Source organism: Pelophylax lessonae (genome assembly GCF_965119305.1).
Source record: "Pelophylax lessonae genome assembly, chromosome: 8".
Lineage (NCBI taxonomy): Eukaryota > Metazoa > Chordata > Amphibia > Anura > Ranidae > Pelophylax > Pelophylax lessonae.
The window spans coordinates 297,423,203-297,440,551 of NC_138775.1; the positions used below are offsets into that span (position 1 = coordinate 297,423,203).

The 17,349-nt window shown below is 48.2% G+C and overlaps 1 protein-coding gene across 1 annotated transcript in view; it reads right to left on the reverse strand.

The window, feature by feature from the left end:
* The window catches only part of TPR (translocated promoter region, nuclear basket protein), a 240,379-nt gene that overhangs the window by 52,965 nt on the left and 170,065 nt on the right, over nt 1–17,349 (reverse strand). The window contains exons 56-60 of the mRNA XM_082266381.1: nt 15,528–15,730; nt 15,377–15,447; nt 6,831–7,024; nt 1,364–1,621; nt 159–304 (exon numbers count right to left, since the gene is read on the reverse strand). Coding sequence (XP_082122507.1) covers nt 159–304; nt 1,364–1,621; nt 6,831–7,024; nt 15,377–15,447; nt 15,528–15,730 — 872 coding nt within the window. The remainder of the gene's footprint in view (nt 1–158; nt 305–1,363; nt 1,622–6,830; nt 7,025–15,376; nt 15,448–15,527; nt 15,731–17,349) is intronic.

A 17,349-nucleotide genomic window follows, 5' to 3' on the forward strand; every position in this document is an offset into this window, starting at 1 on the left:
ACATGGTGACATTTCAACACACAAGCCACTGGAAAGGTAAGTCGCCTCTTACAGGCGGAGCTTATGGGACTTTTTGAGCCGGTAGTAATAGGGTCACTTTTAAAGTGATTAATACATTTACAGGTGCTAAAATATAAAAAAAATATATAATGGCTTACCACAGGCTCTACTCTTTGTACACCCCTCTGTTTTTTACTGGCAGGCACATCTGGCTCCTCCCCTGCATGCTCTGCGATTTCCGCAGAACCCTCTTCCTCTTCTCGTGGACGTTTAGGGATTGAAGAAGAACTTGAGGTCGCTGAAACTGAAAACGTATGATTTACAAAAACCGCATGTGCAACAATGTAAAAAACTGAAGGCACCATTACCTCTCCTATGCAGAATATAGTAGGTCTGCAAAGCACATCCATGAACACCAATGATATCTGTGCAACTTTGCTCCTCCAAAATCAGTGTTAAAAAGGTAACTCCACTTTCGTGGGGGAAAAAAAAAAAAAAACAATATAGCGCATACAATTGCGACAAATCATACTGTAATTGATTTAAAATTACCTTTCTTTTATAATGTGCAGCTGTTGTAATTTTCTAAGAAAAAAAAAAAAAAATGGCCGCCTGGAGCTGTTCTATACACAGAATGTATACTGACCACACCCCCAGAAACATTTCCTGCTTGTGTGATTGGCTCACCAATTTTCCCAGAAGTCTGCACTGACCACACCCCCTGAAACATTTCCTGCTTGTGTGATTGGCTCACCAATTTTCCCTGAAGTCTGTACTAAGATACAAGTCAGATTTCTGGCATCCCCTGCAACACAAATGTCATTTTTGGTGAGATCCTCCCAATAGGAACACGTCTAAAGGGATGCAGGCCCAGCAGCTTTCCTTATTAGAGCCCTGCAGCTGCCACAGCTGATAGATAATTATGAAACCACTCCCATTAGATCCACTCAGCACAGAGGAACAATGATTTCCTTAGAATAACAAAAGGAAGGTATCTGCAACAAAGTTTGTTACATTCCCTGTAATGTACAGAGATCACCCAGAGGGGAATGTTTTTTTTTTTCAACAAAAGTGGAGTTACGCTTTAAAATCAACTTTGTTAGCAACCTGGGGGAGCAAAATCCCCCCATATATGCCCTAGTCATGTGACTGTGCTCAGGTTAGCAGATGCCCGCTAGGCCCAGGCATTGTATAAAGAGATGCAGTTTTCACGCTTTACTGTAACCGAAGTGCCGAGTATTCTCACTAGCTTCAGAGGAGGAAGCAGCGCATGTATAAAAGGTCTCTGGGGATGTCCTTTGCAGGGAAACTGTCCCTTTACTTTGCATGGGAGGTGACGGTCCTAAAAAAAAAAAAAACTTACATGTGGCAAATAATGAGGATGAAGAAGTGCTTGGTCTTTCTACAGGGGAGCTCTGGACCACTTCTACAGTGATCTCCTGACTGCAAGGCTCTATGGTTGCATGAGACTGCTGGGTCGGCTGGACAAACGCCGTCTGTTGCTGAACAGCTGAAACCGGTTGTGGCAGAGATGACTGGACATTCGGGCTGGTCGATCGAACGGATCCGCTGGCACTTCCAAAAACTGGGACATGCTCCAACATACCTTCTGACTGCATTGCTAAATAGAGAAAAAAACAACAATTTAAATACACATCAAACCAAAGATATAAAAAAAAAAAAAAAAAACCAAGAGCAGAAGAAATAATATATACAGCGCTGTGAAAAAGTATTTGCCCCCTTCCTGCTTTTTTTATTTTTTGCATATTTGTCACACTTAACCACTTTACCTCTGCTCACATTGCTGCTACTGCAGCAATGTGGCTCGTTCCCGTCCAGCGACATAGACCTACGTCGCTGGACTCCTCCCCCTGTAGGCGCACTCCCGCTGTTACCAGTCACAGCAGGAGTCGGGCCAGGGGAGGAGCGGCGGTGATCGCCGCCGCTCTTCCCCGATCGTCGGGGAATCGAGTGAGGAGATCCGCCCGCTTGTGTAAACAGAGCGGGCAGATCTCCTAAGTGACAGGCAGGGACAGATCAGAGTGTTCAGCATAGCTGAACATGCGATCTGTCCCTGTGTCACTCAGTCACCTCCCCCCACACACGTCAGCAAGCACCAGGCATACATTAACCCCTCCCTCTCCAATAAAATTAACCCCTTCCCTGCCAGTGTCATTTTACAGTAACAGTGCATATATATAGCACTGATTACTCTAGTAATGTCACTGGTACCCCCAAAAGTGTCAAAAATGTCAGTCAAGGGTTCGATCTGTCCGCCGCAATGTCACAGTCCCGCAGAAAAAAAATAAATAAATAAAAAAATCGCAGATCGCCGCCATTACACGTTTAAAAAAAAATAAATAAAAAACACCAAAAATGACAGAAATATTTCCCTTAGTTAATAAACGCAATAACTTTTGCGCAAACCAATCAAAATACGCTTTTTGCGATTTTTTTTACCAAACATATGTAGCATAAAACAAATTGGCTAAAAATGGGGAATTTCATATAAAAAAAAATTTGAAAAATATTGTTATTTTTGCAAAATTGTCGCTCTTTGTTTATAGCGCAAAAAGTAAAAATCGCACAGGTGATCAAATACCACCAAAAGAAAGCTCTGTTTGTGGGAAAAAAAGGATGTCAAATTCGTTTAGGTACAATTGTCCATTAAAGTCACGCAGTGCCGAATCGCAAAATAGGCCCTGGTCAGGAAGGGGGTAAAATCTTCCGGGGCTTAAGTGGTTAAATGATTCAGATCAAACTAATTTTATTACACAAAGATAACCCATGGAAATACAAAATGCAGTTTTTAAATGATTTCATTTATTAAGGGAAAAAAATCTGTCCAAACCTGCCTGGCCCTTTGCGAAAAAGTAACTGCGCCCCTACTGCTAAATCAAGAATGAATTGTGATTATTCCCCATTGTTTGGAAAGCTGAGTTAAAGCGGAGTTCCACCCCCCCTCCAAAAATTAAATGTCAGCAGCTACACACACTGTACACATACTGTACACATACTGCAGCTGCTGACTTTTATTATTAGGAAATTTACCTGTCCGGGAGTCCAGTGATGTCGGCACCTCTGCCGATGTTTCCATTGGCTGTCGGGTGCTGCCATTGCCAGTAAGGGAATCTGGCAGTGAAGCCTTGTAGCTCCATAGTCAGGTCCCTACTGCACATGCGCGAAGCGCATTCCTATTGCTAGGCGGTGGGGGATGGAGGAGGGGACCAAACATCCAAGGGAGAGTGCCGCATCCCGGAGGAGGGGACCAAACATCCAAGGGAGAGTGCCGCATCCCGGAAGTGGGGAAGGGTACCTGTCAAAAACAGGTATCCGTTCCCCCCTCCCCTCTGAAAGGTTCCAAATGTGGCACCGGAATGGGGAAGGAAACAAATGAGCAGAAGTTCCACTTTTGGGTGGAACTTCGCTTTAAATGTCCCTTGCCACACCCAGGCCTGATTACTGCCAGACCTGTTGAATCAAGAGATGTACACTAGGGCCCCTTTCACACATGCTGTCCATTTGACAGTTTTTCATCCATCTGTTGTGGATGAAAAATGGACATCAATGTATCTCTATGGAAAAACGGACGGAAATGGACGATCAGCCGATTACATCAGTGTACATCCGCATCAGTTTTTTTAAACTGATCAAAGCTTTATTTCTCTTCCGTTAAAAAAACGGATGAAAAACTGACGTAAACTGACAAATGGTCAGTATTTCATCTGTTCTTGCATTGATGAAAATGAAAAACTGATAACTGATGAATACTTAATTTTGACGTGACTGAACTGATGAGATGAACGATCTCCATGTGTGAAAGGGGCCTTGGAGGCTCGTACACCAGGAGGCTCCTACACTTGGATGTACACCAGGAGGCTCCTACACTTGGATGTACACCAGGAGGCTCCTACACTTGGATGTACACCAGGAGGCTCCTACACTTGGATGTACACCAGGAGGCTCCTACACTTGGATGTACACCAGGAGGCTCCTACACTTGGATGTACACCAGGAGGCTCCTACACTTGGATGTACACCAGGAGGCTCCTACACTTGGATGTACACCAGGAGGCTCCTACACTTGGATGTACACCAGGAGGCTCCTACACTTGGATGTACACCAGGAGGCTCGTACACTTGGATGTACACCAGGAGGCTCGTACACTTGGATGTACACCAGGAGGCTCGTACACTTGGATGTACACCAGGAGGCTCGTACACTTGGATGTACACCAGGAGGCTCGTACACTTGGATGTACACCAGGAGGCTCGTACACTTGGATGTACACCAGGAGGCTCGTACACTTGGATGTACACCAGGAGGCTCGTACACTTGGATGTACACCAGGAGGCTCGTACACTTGGATGTACACCAGGAGGCTCGTACACTTGGATGTACACCAGGAGGCTCGTACACTTGGATGTACACCAGGAGGCTCGTACACTTGGATGTACACCAGGAGGCTCGTACACTTGGATGTACACCAGGAGGCTCGTACACTTGGATGTACACCAGGAGGCTCGTACACTTGGATGTACACCAGGAGGCTCGTACACTTGGATGTACACCAGGAGGCTCGTACACTTGGATGTACACCTGGATGTACACCTGGAGGCTCGTACACTTGGATGTACACCAGGAGGCTCGTACACTTGGATGTACACTAGGACGCTCGTACACTTGGATGTACACTAGGACGCTCGTACACTTGGATGTACACTAGGACGCTCGTACACTTGGATGTACACTAGGACGCTCGTACACTTGGATGTACACTAGGACGCTCGTACACTTGGATGTACACTAGGACGCTCGTACACTTGGATGTACACTTGGAGGCTATACTTCTATGGCTCACCAGAGTTAACATCGTTCTGCACTCCTGTGACCCATTTTCAGCAGAGTGGTCTGAAGTCCGCTCTCTGCTGACATCACCGATGTTGGCCCATGCACCGAGTCGCCACAACCACGGAGTCGGGATCCACCAGGGGCCTGGACCGACACCCGGCTCAGCCTCTCAGCAAGCCGCTGAGAGCCTGAGCCGGCCACTCCCTGCCCCTCTCCACAGCTCAGCGCTCCAATGAGCGAGGAGAGAGCAGAGAGCTGTAAGAACAGGCCGATCGGCAGTGTTCCATCGCTCATTTCTCAGTGCAGAGGCGCCGGGGGACCAATGCTGCATCCACCTAGGTAAGTATAAATGGGGGAAAAAAAAAAAAAAAGGAAACCACATACTTTTTTTAAATAGAAGCTGACAAAGTGAAGCACGCTAAAAAATCTCGAAAAGCAACACATCAGGTCGCAATCTAAAGATATTCAAGAACAGATGAGAAACAAAGTAACGGACATGTATCAGTCTGGAAAGGGTTACAAAGCCATTTTTTAAGGCTTTAGGACTCCATGGAACCGCAATGAGCGCCATTATTCACAAATGAAGAAAACTTGGAACAGTGGAGAACCTTCCCAAGAGTGGCCAGCCAACCAAAATGACTCCAAGAGCACAATGACAATGTCATCCAGGAGGTCATAAAAGCAGCCAGAACAATTAAAGACCTGCAGGCCTCACCTCAGGTAAGGTCAGTGTTCAGGATTCAATAAGCAAGAGACTGTGCAAAAATGGCGTCCATGGGAGAGTTCCAAGGCTAAAAGCATGGCTGACTAAAAAAACTCAAAGTCTCGTCTCACATTTGCCAAAAAACATCTGGATTATCCCCAAGACTTTTGGGCAAATATTCTGTGGACTGATGGGACAAAAGTTGAAGTTTTTGGAAGGTGTGCGTCCCGTTACATCTGGCTTAAAACAAACACCGCATTTCATAAAAAGAACATAGTAACAGTCAGACATGGTGGTGGTTGGGGGATGATCTGGGGCTGGACAACTCGCCATCATTGATGGAACCGTGAATTCTGCGCCCTACCAGAAAATCCTGAAGGAAAATGTCTGGCCATCAGTTCCTGACCTCAAGCTCAGGCGCACTTGAGTTATGCAGCCGGACAATGATCCGAAATGCGCCAGCAGTCCACCTCTGAGAGCAGATTTACACTAATCCGACTCAAAGTCACCCCGACTTTGGGCGACTTTGAAGTCTCCCGTGCAGCACGACTTAATCGCGACTTGCAAACGACTTCTCATAATAGAAGTCAATGAAAGTCGCTCCGACTTCGCCAAAAAATAGTGCAGGAACCTTTTTCTAAGCCGGAGCGACTTGAGTCGCTCTGATTAGAACGGTTCCATTGCACAGCATGGAGCATTACTTGTCAGGCGACCAAGTCGCCTAACAAGGCGGATTAGTGTGAACCTGCACTGAATGGCTCAAAAAAACTAAATAAAGGTTTTGGAGTGGCCTAGTCAAAGTCCAGACTGAAATCCCATTGAGCTGCTGTGGCATGACCTTAAAACCGGCCGTTCATGCAAGAAAACTTTCCAGCGTGGCTGAATTAAAACAATTCTGCAAAGAAGAGTGCGCCAAAATTCCTCCACAGCGATGTGAGAGACCCATTGCCAGTTATCGCAAACGCTTGATTGCAGTTGTTGCCATCAAGGGTGGCACAACCAGTGATTAGGTTTAGGAGGCAATTACTTTTTGACATAGGGCCAGGCAGGTTTGGACATCTTTTTTCCTTTAATAAATTAATCATTTAAAAACTGCATTTTATATTTTTTTTTTGGGTTATCTTTGTGTAATATGAAAATGTATTTGATATTCTGAATCATTTAAGTGTGACAAACATGCAAAAAAAATAAAATAAGGAATGGGCAAATACTTTTTCACATTATATTAAAACAAAAGGGAAAAAAAAGAAAAGAAAAAAAAAAAAAAAAACTTGCCTTCTTGGGATTCCACCTGCGTTGTTGGCATGACGGTAGCGGTTGGGGTGGTAGTAGGAGTGGACACCACAGCAGGAGTAACCATGGGGCGAATACTGGCCCTTGGCGGTCTGGACGTTGCAGGCACTTTGCTGGGGGTTGCAACCACTGGGGTGGGCTTAATGTTTGCAGTTGGTGGATCCGATGTACTTGCACTACAAATGAAAAACCGATGAAATGTTATCTCTGTGATAAAGTTGGCACCAGATCCAAATCAACCTCAATTTTACACCCCAAATAAGCATCTGATACCATCTGTAAGGGTTAAAGTATAATTTAACTAGAAAGCTCAACTCAAAAGATGTAAAGTGCAGCGCCATAAAACAAATGTACTAGTAAAGTCCAAAATTAAAGCAATAAAAGTCCAATCAAGATGTGCAAACTGATGACACCAAAAGTGATGTGAATCGTCTCAAAAGTGCTTCAGTGATCTCCCATCACCGATGTACAAAATACAAACTCACCAAAATGAGGGACTGCCACTACAGCAGTATGACCGGCTTGGTCAGCATATGAAATAAGGGAAAAATAAAACTAGCGCAAATTCTTATAAACCCAAATGTAACCGGAAAATACCATATATATATTTCTATCTGTATTTGTTTTATAGTCACCTCTTTTATACTTCTAATAATATTGAAGGAATGTTGGAATACAAATTGGCCAACCAGTGACCTAGCATGAAAATCTGCAATTATACAACTGAGCCTGCATGCTGGAAAAATCGGATTTTTGTAAGATCTTACCGTAAAATCCTTTTCTCTTAGCTCATTGACAGACGTAGTCTTCTTGATTCACAAGAACTGGGTTATGTTGTCTCCGCAGGAGTAGGACTAGGCAGAAAGAAAAAACGTTCTGGCTCCACCTTAGGGGCAGTCCCTGAGGGTATATCCTCCCTCTCTCTGCTACAAGGCATCAGTTCTGTCACAAAGCAGCAACAGAGAATTTAACCCAACTCAATGATAGAGGGGCGGGTACTACGTCTGTCAATGAGCTAAGAGAAAAGGATTTTACGGTAAGATCTTACAAAAATCCGATTTTCTCTGTCGCTCATTGACAGACGTAGTCTTCTTGATTCACAAGAACTGGGACATCCAGAAGCAGTGCCACAGATGAGGGGTGGGATTGACAAAAATCAAAATCCAATCTAGAAGGCCCAACCGGTGCCAAACTAGAAGTTTTAAAGGCTCATTATAAACAAAGAATGAGACTCAAAAATTCCAACGGAAAAAAACCCTCGAGGTAGACCACTGATCTCCTCAAATGGCGGCCTGCAAAACCTTGCGGCCAAACACGGCATCAGATGATGCCATTACATCAACTTTATAATGTTTTGTAAAGGTATGCACCGACCACCAGGTAGCCGCCTTGCACACCTGGACCACTGACGCCTGATGGCGAAAGGCCCATGACGCACTAAGTGCCCGAGTGGAGTGCGCCTTAACAGGGAACGGGGGCTCCCGACCCTTAATAGAATAAGCCTGTACTACCGTCTGTCTGATCCATTTGGAAATGGTCGCGGCAGATGCAGGCAACCCCTTTCTGGGGCCATCCGGGATCACAAAAAGTGAATCCGTCTTGCGAAACGAGTCTGTCGTTTTCAAGTATACCCTGATCGCCCGGACCACATCCAAGGAGTGTAAAGCAAACTCCCGAGGATGACTGGGCTTAGGACACAGGGAAGGTAATACAATTTCTTCATTCAGATGAAATTCTGAAACCACTTTTGGTAGGAAGGATGGATTCGGACGAAGAACCACCTTATCTCTATGAACCACCAGATATGGGGAACGACAAGATAATGCGGCCAGTTCTGACACCCTGCGTGCAGAAGTGATAGTCACCAAGAAGGCCACCTTCTGGGACAACGTAGGTAGAGGAATCTCCCTAATATCTTCAAAGGGAGGTTTCTGAAGAACCGACAATACTAAATTAAGATCCCAGGGTGGTAACGGCGCGCGCACTGGCGGAGCCAGATGTCGCACCCCCTGGATGAAATTCCGCACCAAGGAATGAGTAGCCAAAGGCTTCTGAAAGAAGATGGCTAATGCTGAGACCTGACCCTTGATAGGGCTCAAGGCCAGTTTCTGCTCAACCCCTTGTTGCAGAAAAGCTAATATTCGACTAACCGAATAAGACCGTGGACGGAACCCCAGAGGTTCACACCATGCAATGTAGGACTTCCATGTACGATGATAAATCTTTCTGGAAGTCGCTTTCCTTGCTTTAACTAGAGTAGGAATAACTGAAGCTGACAATCCCTTGTCCTTCAGCACCTGGGTCTCAATAGCCAGGCCGTTAAAGCCAGCGATCGTAAAGCAGGATGGAAGATCGGTCCCTGAGACAGTAGGTCCTCCCTGAGAGGAAGTCTCCACGGGACGTCCGCCACCAGTCTGACCACGTCGGCGTACCAAGCTCGGCGAGGCCAGTCCGGAGCTACCAGGATTACTGGAATTCCTGCCTCCTCTATCCTGCGAAGAAGTCTTGGCAGTAACCCGAGAGGAGGGAAGGCATACATTAGCTGGTATTGTCCCCACGGGGCGATCAGTGCGTCTGCGGTCTCTGCTAGAGGATCGCGGGAGTGAGCCACGAATCTCTGTACTTTCCTGTTGAATCGTGATGCCAACAGATCCACATCCGGGGTGCCCCACCGTAGGCACAACTGGTGGAAAACTTCTGGATGGAGGGACCATTCCCCCTGATCCAGAGTCTGACGGCTGAGATAATCTGCCTGCCAATTCTCCACCCCCGGAATGAACACCGCAGAGATAGCTGGAACAAATCGTTCCGCCCAGCAAAGAATGCAAGCCACTTCTTTGGCCGCTCGGACACTCTTGGTGCCCCCCTGGTGATTGACATAAGCCACGGCCGTGGCGTTGTCCGACTGGATCCGAACCGGGCTGCCCTGGAGCTGCTCGGTCCAGTGAATCAGACAAAGTTTGATCGCTCTCAGTTCCAATACATTTATCGGCAACCTGGATTCTTCCAGGGACCAAAGTCCCTGGACAGATAACTGACCGAGAATGCCTCTTTGGCGCAGTAGTGCCAACATTGGGGCCAACACCTTCGTGAAGACCCGAGGAGCCGTGGCGAGACCGAAAGGTAACGCCACAAACTGATAGTGGTTCTCTTCTATGGAAAAGCGTAGAAACCGCTGATGTCCTGCGAAAATGGGAATGTGAAGATAGGCGTCCTTGATGTCTATGGACGCTAGGACATCCCCTGGATGCAGGAAGGCTGCTACTGTGCGAATGGATTCCATCTTGAATTTCCTTATGTTGAGAAAGGAATTGAGTGCCCTTAAGTCCAGAATTGGACGCACTTTGCCCTCTTTCCTGGGTATTGTAAATAGGTTTGAATAAAACCCTTGAAAACGTTCTGTCCAAGGAACGTGGACTACCACTCCTTGTTGTAGTAAATCTGTGACTGCTCTCCGCAGATCTTCTAAACGATCCGGGGATAGTCTGATATTGGAAGGGAAGAATCGCACCGGTGGGATAGATCGAAACTCGATCTTGTACCCTGACCTTATGACTTCGCAAACCCACTTGTCCGGGATTCTGGAAAGCCATGGATCCGGGAACCGGCGAAGACGTCCCCCCACCCCAATTATGGGTGGGGGCGCACCTTCAGGCTTTGGACGATTTATCTTCAGGTCTGGAGGGGGCGGGCTTTTGCTTGCCCGACCAACGTCCCCTGAAGCCTCCTGAAGGAGCTTTGGAGGACTTAATTTTTTCACCCGCGGGACGAAAAAACTTTTTGTGAGCAGAGAAAGAAGGCCCTCGTCTTTGAAGAGTTCCTTTACCCTTAACATTTTGCGGTAAAAAGGTGCTCTTTCCACCCGTGAGATCCTTAATGATCTCATCTAAGTTGGCTCCAAATAGACGCTCTCCTAAAAAGGGGATATTAGCCAATGCTTTTTTGGAACCTTGGTCGGCTATCCAACCTTTTAGCCACAGTGTACGCCTGAGAACCACTGCTGAAACTGATGCTCGCGCCAATAATGGAGTGGCGTCTAACGCCGCATCACACACAAACTGTAACCCCTGTATCATTTGTTCCAACAAATCTGATACCGCCTGAGGGACCTCTTCTAAGTCCCGGCGTAACCACTTGGTCCCTTCAGTTACAGCCTGCGAAACCAGACCAATAGCTATTATAGGTCTGAAAGCTGATCCAATCAAGGAAAACATGGTGCGAGACATAGCTTCTATCTTGCGATCCACTGGATCTTTAAAAGACGGAGCGTCTTCTAAAGGAATAACCGTGGCTTTATTCAATCTAGCAATTGGTGAATCCACCACAGGTGGTTCTGTCCATTTCTTAATGAGGGTTTCCTCAAACGGATAACGCCTGCTAATGCGTTTAGAAATAGCAGAAGTGCGTTTTGGCAGACTCCATTCTTCTTTGATTGGATTGCCAAAACATTTGGGCAATGGAAAAACCTTCGCCACTTTCATGCGTTTTTTAGTCCCAAAAGGGATTTCAGTTTCAGCTATTTCCGACGGAATACCCTGTAATCTTAAGGTTTCTTGAACAGATACAATGAGTGCGTTTACCAACGCTTCCTCTCGGGCTATGGCTGATGCCGAAACATCCTCCTCACTGTCTGAAGAGACAGGACCCGAGACACCAATCCCAGATGAAGTACCTGCAACTGCAGAAATAGGCTCAGAGTCTGAATCCGAGGTTTCAGATAATAAGGGGTTAGGCAGGGGTCGCTTTCTTGCGCCCTGTCCCTGACAAGCCACTTCCACCCGGGACACAAAAGTTTCCATAATAGCTGACAATGATTCAACCGTCAGTGGGGTGCTGGAGGATCCTGCAGACACCTCGAGGGGATCCGGTGGAGATACATGAGTGGCAGGGTCCATGTTAATTCAGGACACCTCTGCCAGAAAAAACAAAAAACTTTTTTTTTTAAATAAAAAAAATACCTCTTTTTTTTTTAATGTGTCTCCCCCTAGCGCAATAGCGCCCCTCAGAGTACCTGCTTCTCGATCCCCACAGAGAGAGGGACCCCCAAGGCTCACCACCCGATGCAGAGAAGTTTCCAACCAACTGCAGTCAGCGTCTGTCTTTTACAGACTGGAAAGAGCGGTGTTAATTTTCCCGGGTAGAAGGACGTGGCTCCGCCCCCTGTGTACGCCTTCCGGCGTTCCCAGCTCTCCACGAGGTAGCTGGACTCATCAAACATGGCCGCCCCCATACGGGAGACAATAGACTCCAAAAACATGGCGGCCGGCGTGACCTGAGGACATTCATGCATCCGGTCTACGGCAAAATGGCGGCGGACTGCCGAAATCGTTTTTCCCAGCACATCCATCTGCTAAGTGGCGGTTTATCGATCTGCAGGAGGTACACTACAATTAAGGTAGGATTATACCTCCTATGTCTGCTGTAATACTACAGTCTGCTGGGTAGAGTGTTAGCTCTCAAACCAAGTCCACTTCCCACCAAACACATACTGTATTTACAAGGGGGACTTTTAGTGTCAGATATATACTGACCATGTATGGAGGGGCCCATAATTCATACTGCCTCATAACGAGGAAAAAAGGGAAAGTTTACTCACCATACCGAACCGACAGGCACCCTCTCTTCACAATACCCTCTCCACCGGGGTGGGGGTTTGTGGACCACTCCGGACGCCTCGACTCTCTGGTTCCTGGCGTCCAAGCGAGACTTTTAACTCGCAAGGTCAGTCCCTCCACTGGGACTCCGTCGCGGCCGACCCAGCGCGGAGCTCTGGTCTGCACGCGCTCGTAGGCAGAAACCGGGGTGACCACTGGATCTCAACATCCAGCCCGTCGCCCGGCCCCGCATACTTGAATGTGTCGCGGCCGACCAAGCGCAATGCAATGGTCTGCGCGCGCTCGTAGGCCGGCTGGGGTGACCACAAGTGTCGCCCAGTCCGGCGTTTTTGCTTGAAGATCTCACAGGAAAAAAACACTGGAGAAAAACTACCTAAAAAAATGTTTTTTCTAAAGAAAAAAATCTTGCCAGGACCAAAAAGATCCCAGCAAGGAACTTAGGTCCTTACTCCTGACTAGACAGAAAAAAACTGATTCCCTGTAGCAGAGAGAGGGAGGATATACCCTCAGGGACTGCCCCTAAGGTGGAGCCAGAACGTTTTTTTCTTTCTGCCTAGTCCTGCTCCTGCGGAGACAACATAACCCAGTTCTTGTGAATCAAGAAGACTACGTCTGTCAATGAGCGACAGAGAAACATATGCTGAAGTGCAATAAAAAAAATAAAAAAATTGTGAGAAAAAATATGTATGAATAAATTATATTAAATGATATGATGTGTCTTGGGTGTATTTTACCCAATCATAAGAGAAAGAAAAAAATTTTTTTTACATGGTATATTATCAGCACATTAATAAGAGACACATCATATCATTTAATATAATTTATTCATACATATTTCTCACAATTTTTTTTTTTTTGCACTTCAGCATATGTTTTCCAGCATGCAGGCTCAGTTGTATAATTGCAGATTTTCATGCTAGGTCACTAGTTGGCCAATTTGTATTCCAAGATTCCTTCAATATTATATTAATAGAAGTATAAAAGAGGTGACTATAAAACAAATACAGATAGAAATATATATATGGTATTTTCCGGTTACATTTGGGTTTATAAGAATTTGCGCTAGTTTTATTTTTCCCTTATTTCATATGTAGTACATCTACAGCCAACCAGCAGCAGTTTTCTAACAACCCTGTTAATATATTTGAGATTCATCTATACAAAATATTGCAAACACCCAGAAGCGCTTGATTTAAAATATTTTTTTTTTGGTCAGCCTATTGCTTACACACGGATTTAGAGAGCATAGGAATTCCCAGGATGTCTCCTCTTGATCTGAGATGTTTCAGTCCCCGATCAGCTGGGGGAACTGCTGGCTTCAGGGCCAAGCTTCCCGCTAGCACGGGAGAGCCCAGAGAGGCACTGGCGAGGGGGACGGGGACGAGACGAGACGAGGGGGACGGGGACGAGACGAGACGAGGGGGACGAGACGAGACGAGACGAGGGGGACGGGGACGAGACGAGACGAGGGGGACGGGGACGAGACGAGACGAGGGGGACGGGGACGAGACGAGACGAGGGGGACGGGGACGAGACGAGACGAGGGGGACGGGGACGAGACGAGACGAGGGGGACGGGGACGAGACGAGACGAGGGGGACGGGGACGAGACGAGACGAGGGGGACGGGGACGAGACGAGACGAGGGGGACGGGGACGAGACGAGACGAGGGGGACGGGGACGAGACGAGACGAGGGGGACGGGGACGAGACGAGACGAGGGGGACGGGGACGAGACGAGACGAGGGGGACGGGGACGAGACGAGACGAGGGGGACGGGGACGAGACGAGACGAGGGGGACGAGACGAGACGAGACGAGGGGGACGAGACGAGACGAGGGGGACGGGGACGAGACGAGACGAGGGGGACGGGGACGAGACGAGGGGGACGGGGACGAGACGAGACGAGGGGGACGGGGACGAGACGAGGGGGACGGGGACGAGACGAGGGGGACGGGGACGAGACGAGGGGGACGGGGACGAGACGAGGGGGACGGGGACGAGACGAGGGGGACGGGGACGAGACGAGGGGGACGAGACGAGGGGGACGAGACGAGGGGGACGAGACGAGGGGGACGAGACGAGGGGGACGAGACGAGGGGGACGAGACGAGGGGGACGAGACGAGGGGGACGAGACGAGGGGGACGAGACGAGGGGGACGAGACGAGGGGGACGAGACGAGGGGGACGAGACGAGGGGGACGAGACGAGGGGGACGAGACGAGGGGGACGAGACGAGGGGGACGAGACGAGGGGGACGAGACGAGGGGGACGAGACGAGGGGGACGAGACGAGGGGGACGAGACGAGGGGGACGAGACGAGGGGGACGAGACGAGGGGGGACGAGACGAGACGAGGGGGACGAGACGAGGGGGGACGAGACGAGACGAGGGGGACGGGACGAGACGAGGGGGACGAGACGAGACGAGGGGGACGGGACGAGACGAGGGGGACGAGACGAGGGGGACGAGACGAGGGGGACGAGACGAGGGGGACGAGACGAGACGAGGGGGACGGGACGAGACGAGGGGGACGAGACGAGGGGGACGAGACGAGGGGGACGAGACGAGGGGGACGAGACGAGGGGGACGAGACGACGGGGAAGAGGGGGACGAGACGAGGGGGACGAGACGAGGGGGACGGGGAAGAGGTAAGTCCCCTCTCGCCACTTCCGGAAGCATTCCAGTGTGCAAAAAACTGGTACTAGGGTGATGGGTGATATCTTCAGCCATGACCCCGGCAAACCACTTGCAAACAGCAACACTATATATCGCTCAGCAAGTGGTTGAAGGAAAAACATAATGCCCTTTAAGGGGGGGTTCCAACCCCCTAAATGAAAGCGGATACGATGTACAATGCTGTAGAAATTCAGCGTCTGGGGGGCGGTATACACATGAAGCTTTCCCTCTACTTACGTTCCTCTTTCCCCAGGAGCGGCCGTTGGCTTTACGGTGATCTGCCGCTGTTCCGGGACCTGAAAAGAAATCTGATTTTACTGAATGTCATGAAAAACCTAAAAAAACAAAACCCAAAATAAGAAACCAACCAAATGATAAATAATTTTACTTTTGATGCTTCCTGGTTCTCGTCCCTTTGCTCCTGATGTCTCTCTTGCTGCTCGCGCATCTCACGCTCCAGGCGACAAATACGTCCTTCATATTGCGATTTCAAAGCGCTCATGCGAACTTCTAGCTCCTCCCTCTGCTGATCGAGACCCGTAATTTTTTGTTTCAACTCTTCGTTTTCATTTGTAAGTTGCTCCTTCAGATCTTTATAAGCGGAAACATTTAGAAAAGATGAATTTCCTCCAAACAAAGGCTGGGCGATCAGCTTGTAAAACTCTCAGCTCTGAGTGCGGGATCACACTGTAGCGATGCCAGACATCACATGCGATTTGCACCGCATTGCTGTATAGATCACATGCGATGTCTGTGCGATGCGTATTTTGCAATACAAACTGTATAGCTGAATTTGCATTGCATTCGGTGCAAACCCGTGCAAGACCCTTTTTTTGTCCGCACCAGAATTGGATTGCATTGCTGTTCACACCCATCCAATCCAATTCCTGCCCGAATTCACAGTTCGCACTGCGATCCGATCTGGGGGGGGGGGGGGGGGTGTGTCCTTAACTTTATATCAACACCCGCAGGGGTTCACAGAGGGCAAGGTGAACCGCCAGCGATTCAGGAACCCGCACTGGATTCGCAGGGTTTCACGCGTCGCACCAGTGTGATTCAAGCCTGAATCTTCAAAGACGCACAACAAGCAAAATTCCATTCATTTCAATGGCCCGTTCACATTGGAGCTTTCTGTCACCTGAAACAAAACGCCTGAGGCTCAAAAATTTACATGAAAGCGGAACTTCCCCCCAAAAAAGGGGGAGGTTCTGCTTTAAGGACCCATCCCCCACTCCTCTTGCACAATTGCCACTTGAGGAGCGGCTGGGGGAGGGGAGGGAAGGGAAGGGAAGAAAGAAAAAGAAAAAAAGAAAGAAAGAAAGAAAGGGAGGGAAGGAAGGAAGAAAGGGAGGGAAGGAAGGAAGAAAGGGAGGGAAGGAAGAAAGAAAGGGAGGAAGAAAGGGAGGAAAGGAAGGAAGAAAGGGAGGAAGAAAGGGAGGAAGAAAGGGAGGAAAGGAAGGAAGAAAGGGAGGAAAGGAAGGAAGAAAAGGGAGGAAGAAAGGGAGGAAAGGAAGGAAGAAAGAAAGGGAGGGAAGGAAGGAAGAAAGAAAGGGAGGGAAGGAAGGAAGAAAGAAAGGGAGGGAGGGAGGAAGAAAGAAAGGGAGGGAAGGAAGAAAGAAAGGGAGGGAAGGAAGAAAGAAAGGGAGGGAAGGAAGAAAGAAAGGGAGGGAAGGAAGAAAGAAAGGGAGGGAAGGAAGAAAGAAAGGGAGGGAAGGAAGAAAGAAAGAAAGAAAGGGAAGGAAGAAAGAAAGAAAGAAAGGGAAGGAAGAAAGAAAGGGAGGGAAGGAAGAAAGAAAGAAAGAAAGGGAAGGAAGAAAGGGAGGAAGAAAGAAAGAAAGGGAGGGAAGGAAGAAAGGGAGGGAAGGAAGGAAGAAAGAAAGAAAGAAAGAAAGGGAGGGAAGGAAGAAAGAAAGAAAGGGAGGGAAGGAAGAAAGAAAGAAAGGGGAGGGAAGGAAGAAAGGGAGGAAGAAAGGGAGGAAAGGAAGGAAGAAAGAAAGGGAGGGGGGAAGGAAGGAAGAAAGAAAGGGAGGGAAGGAAGGAAGAAAGAAAGAAAGGGAGGGAAGGAAGGAAGAAAGAAAGAAAGAAAGGGAGGGAAGGAAGGAAGGAAGAAAGAAAGAAAGAAAGGGAAGGAAGGAAGGAAGGAAAGAAAGGGAGGGAAGGAAGGAAGAAAGAAAGGGAGGGAAGGAAGGAAGAAAGAAAGGGAGGGAAGG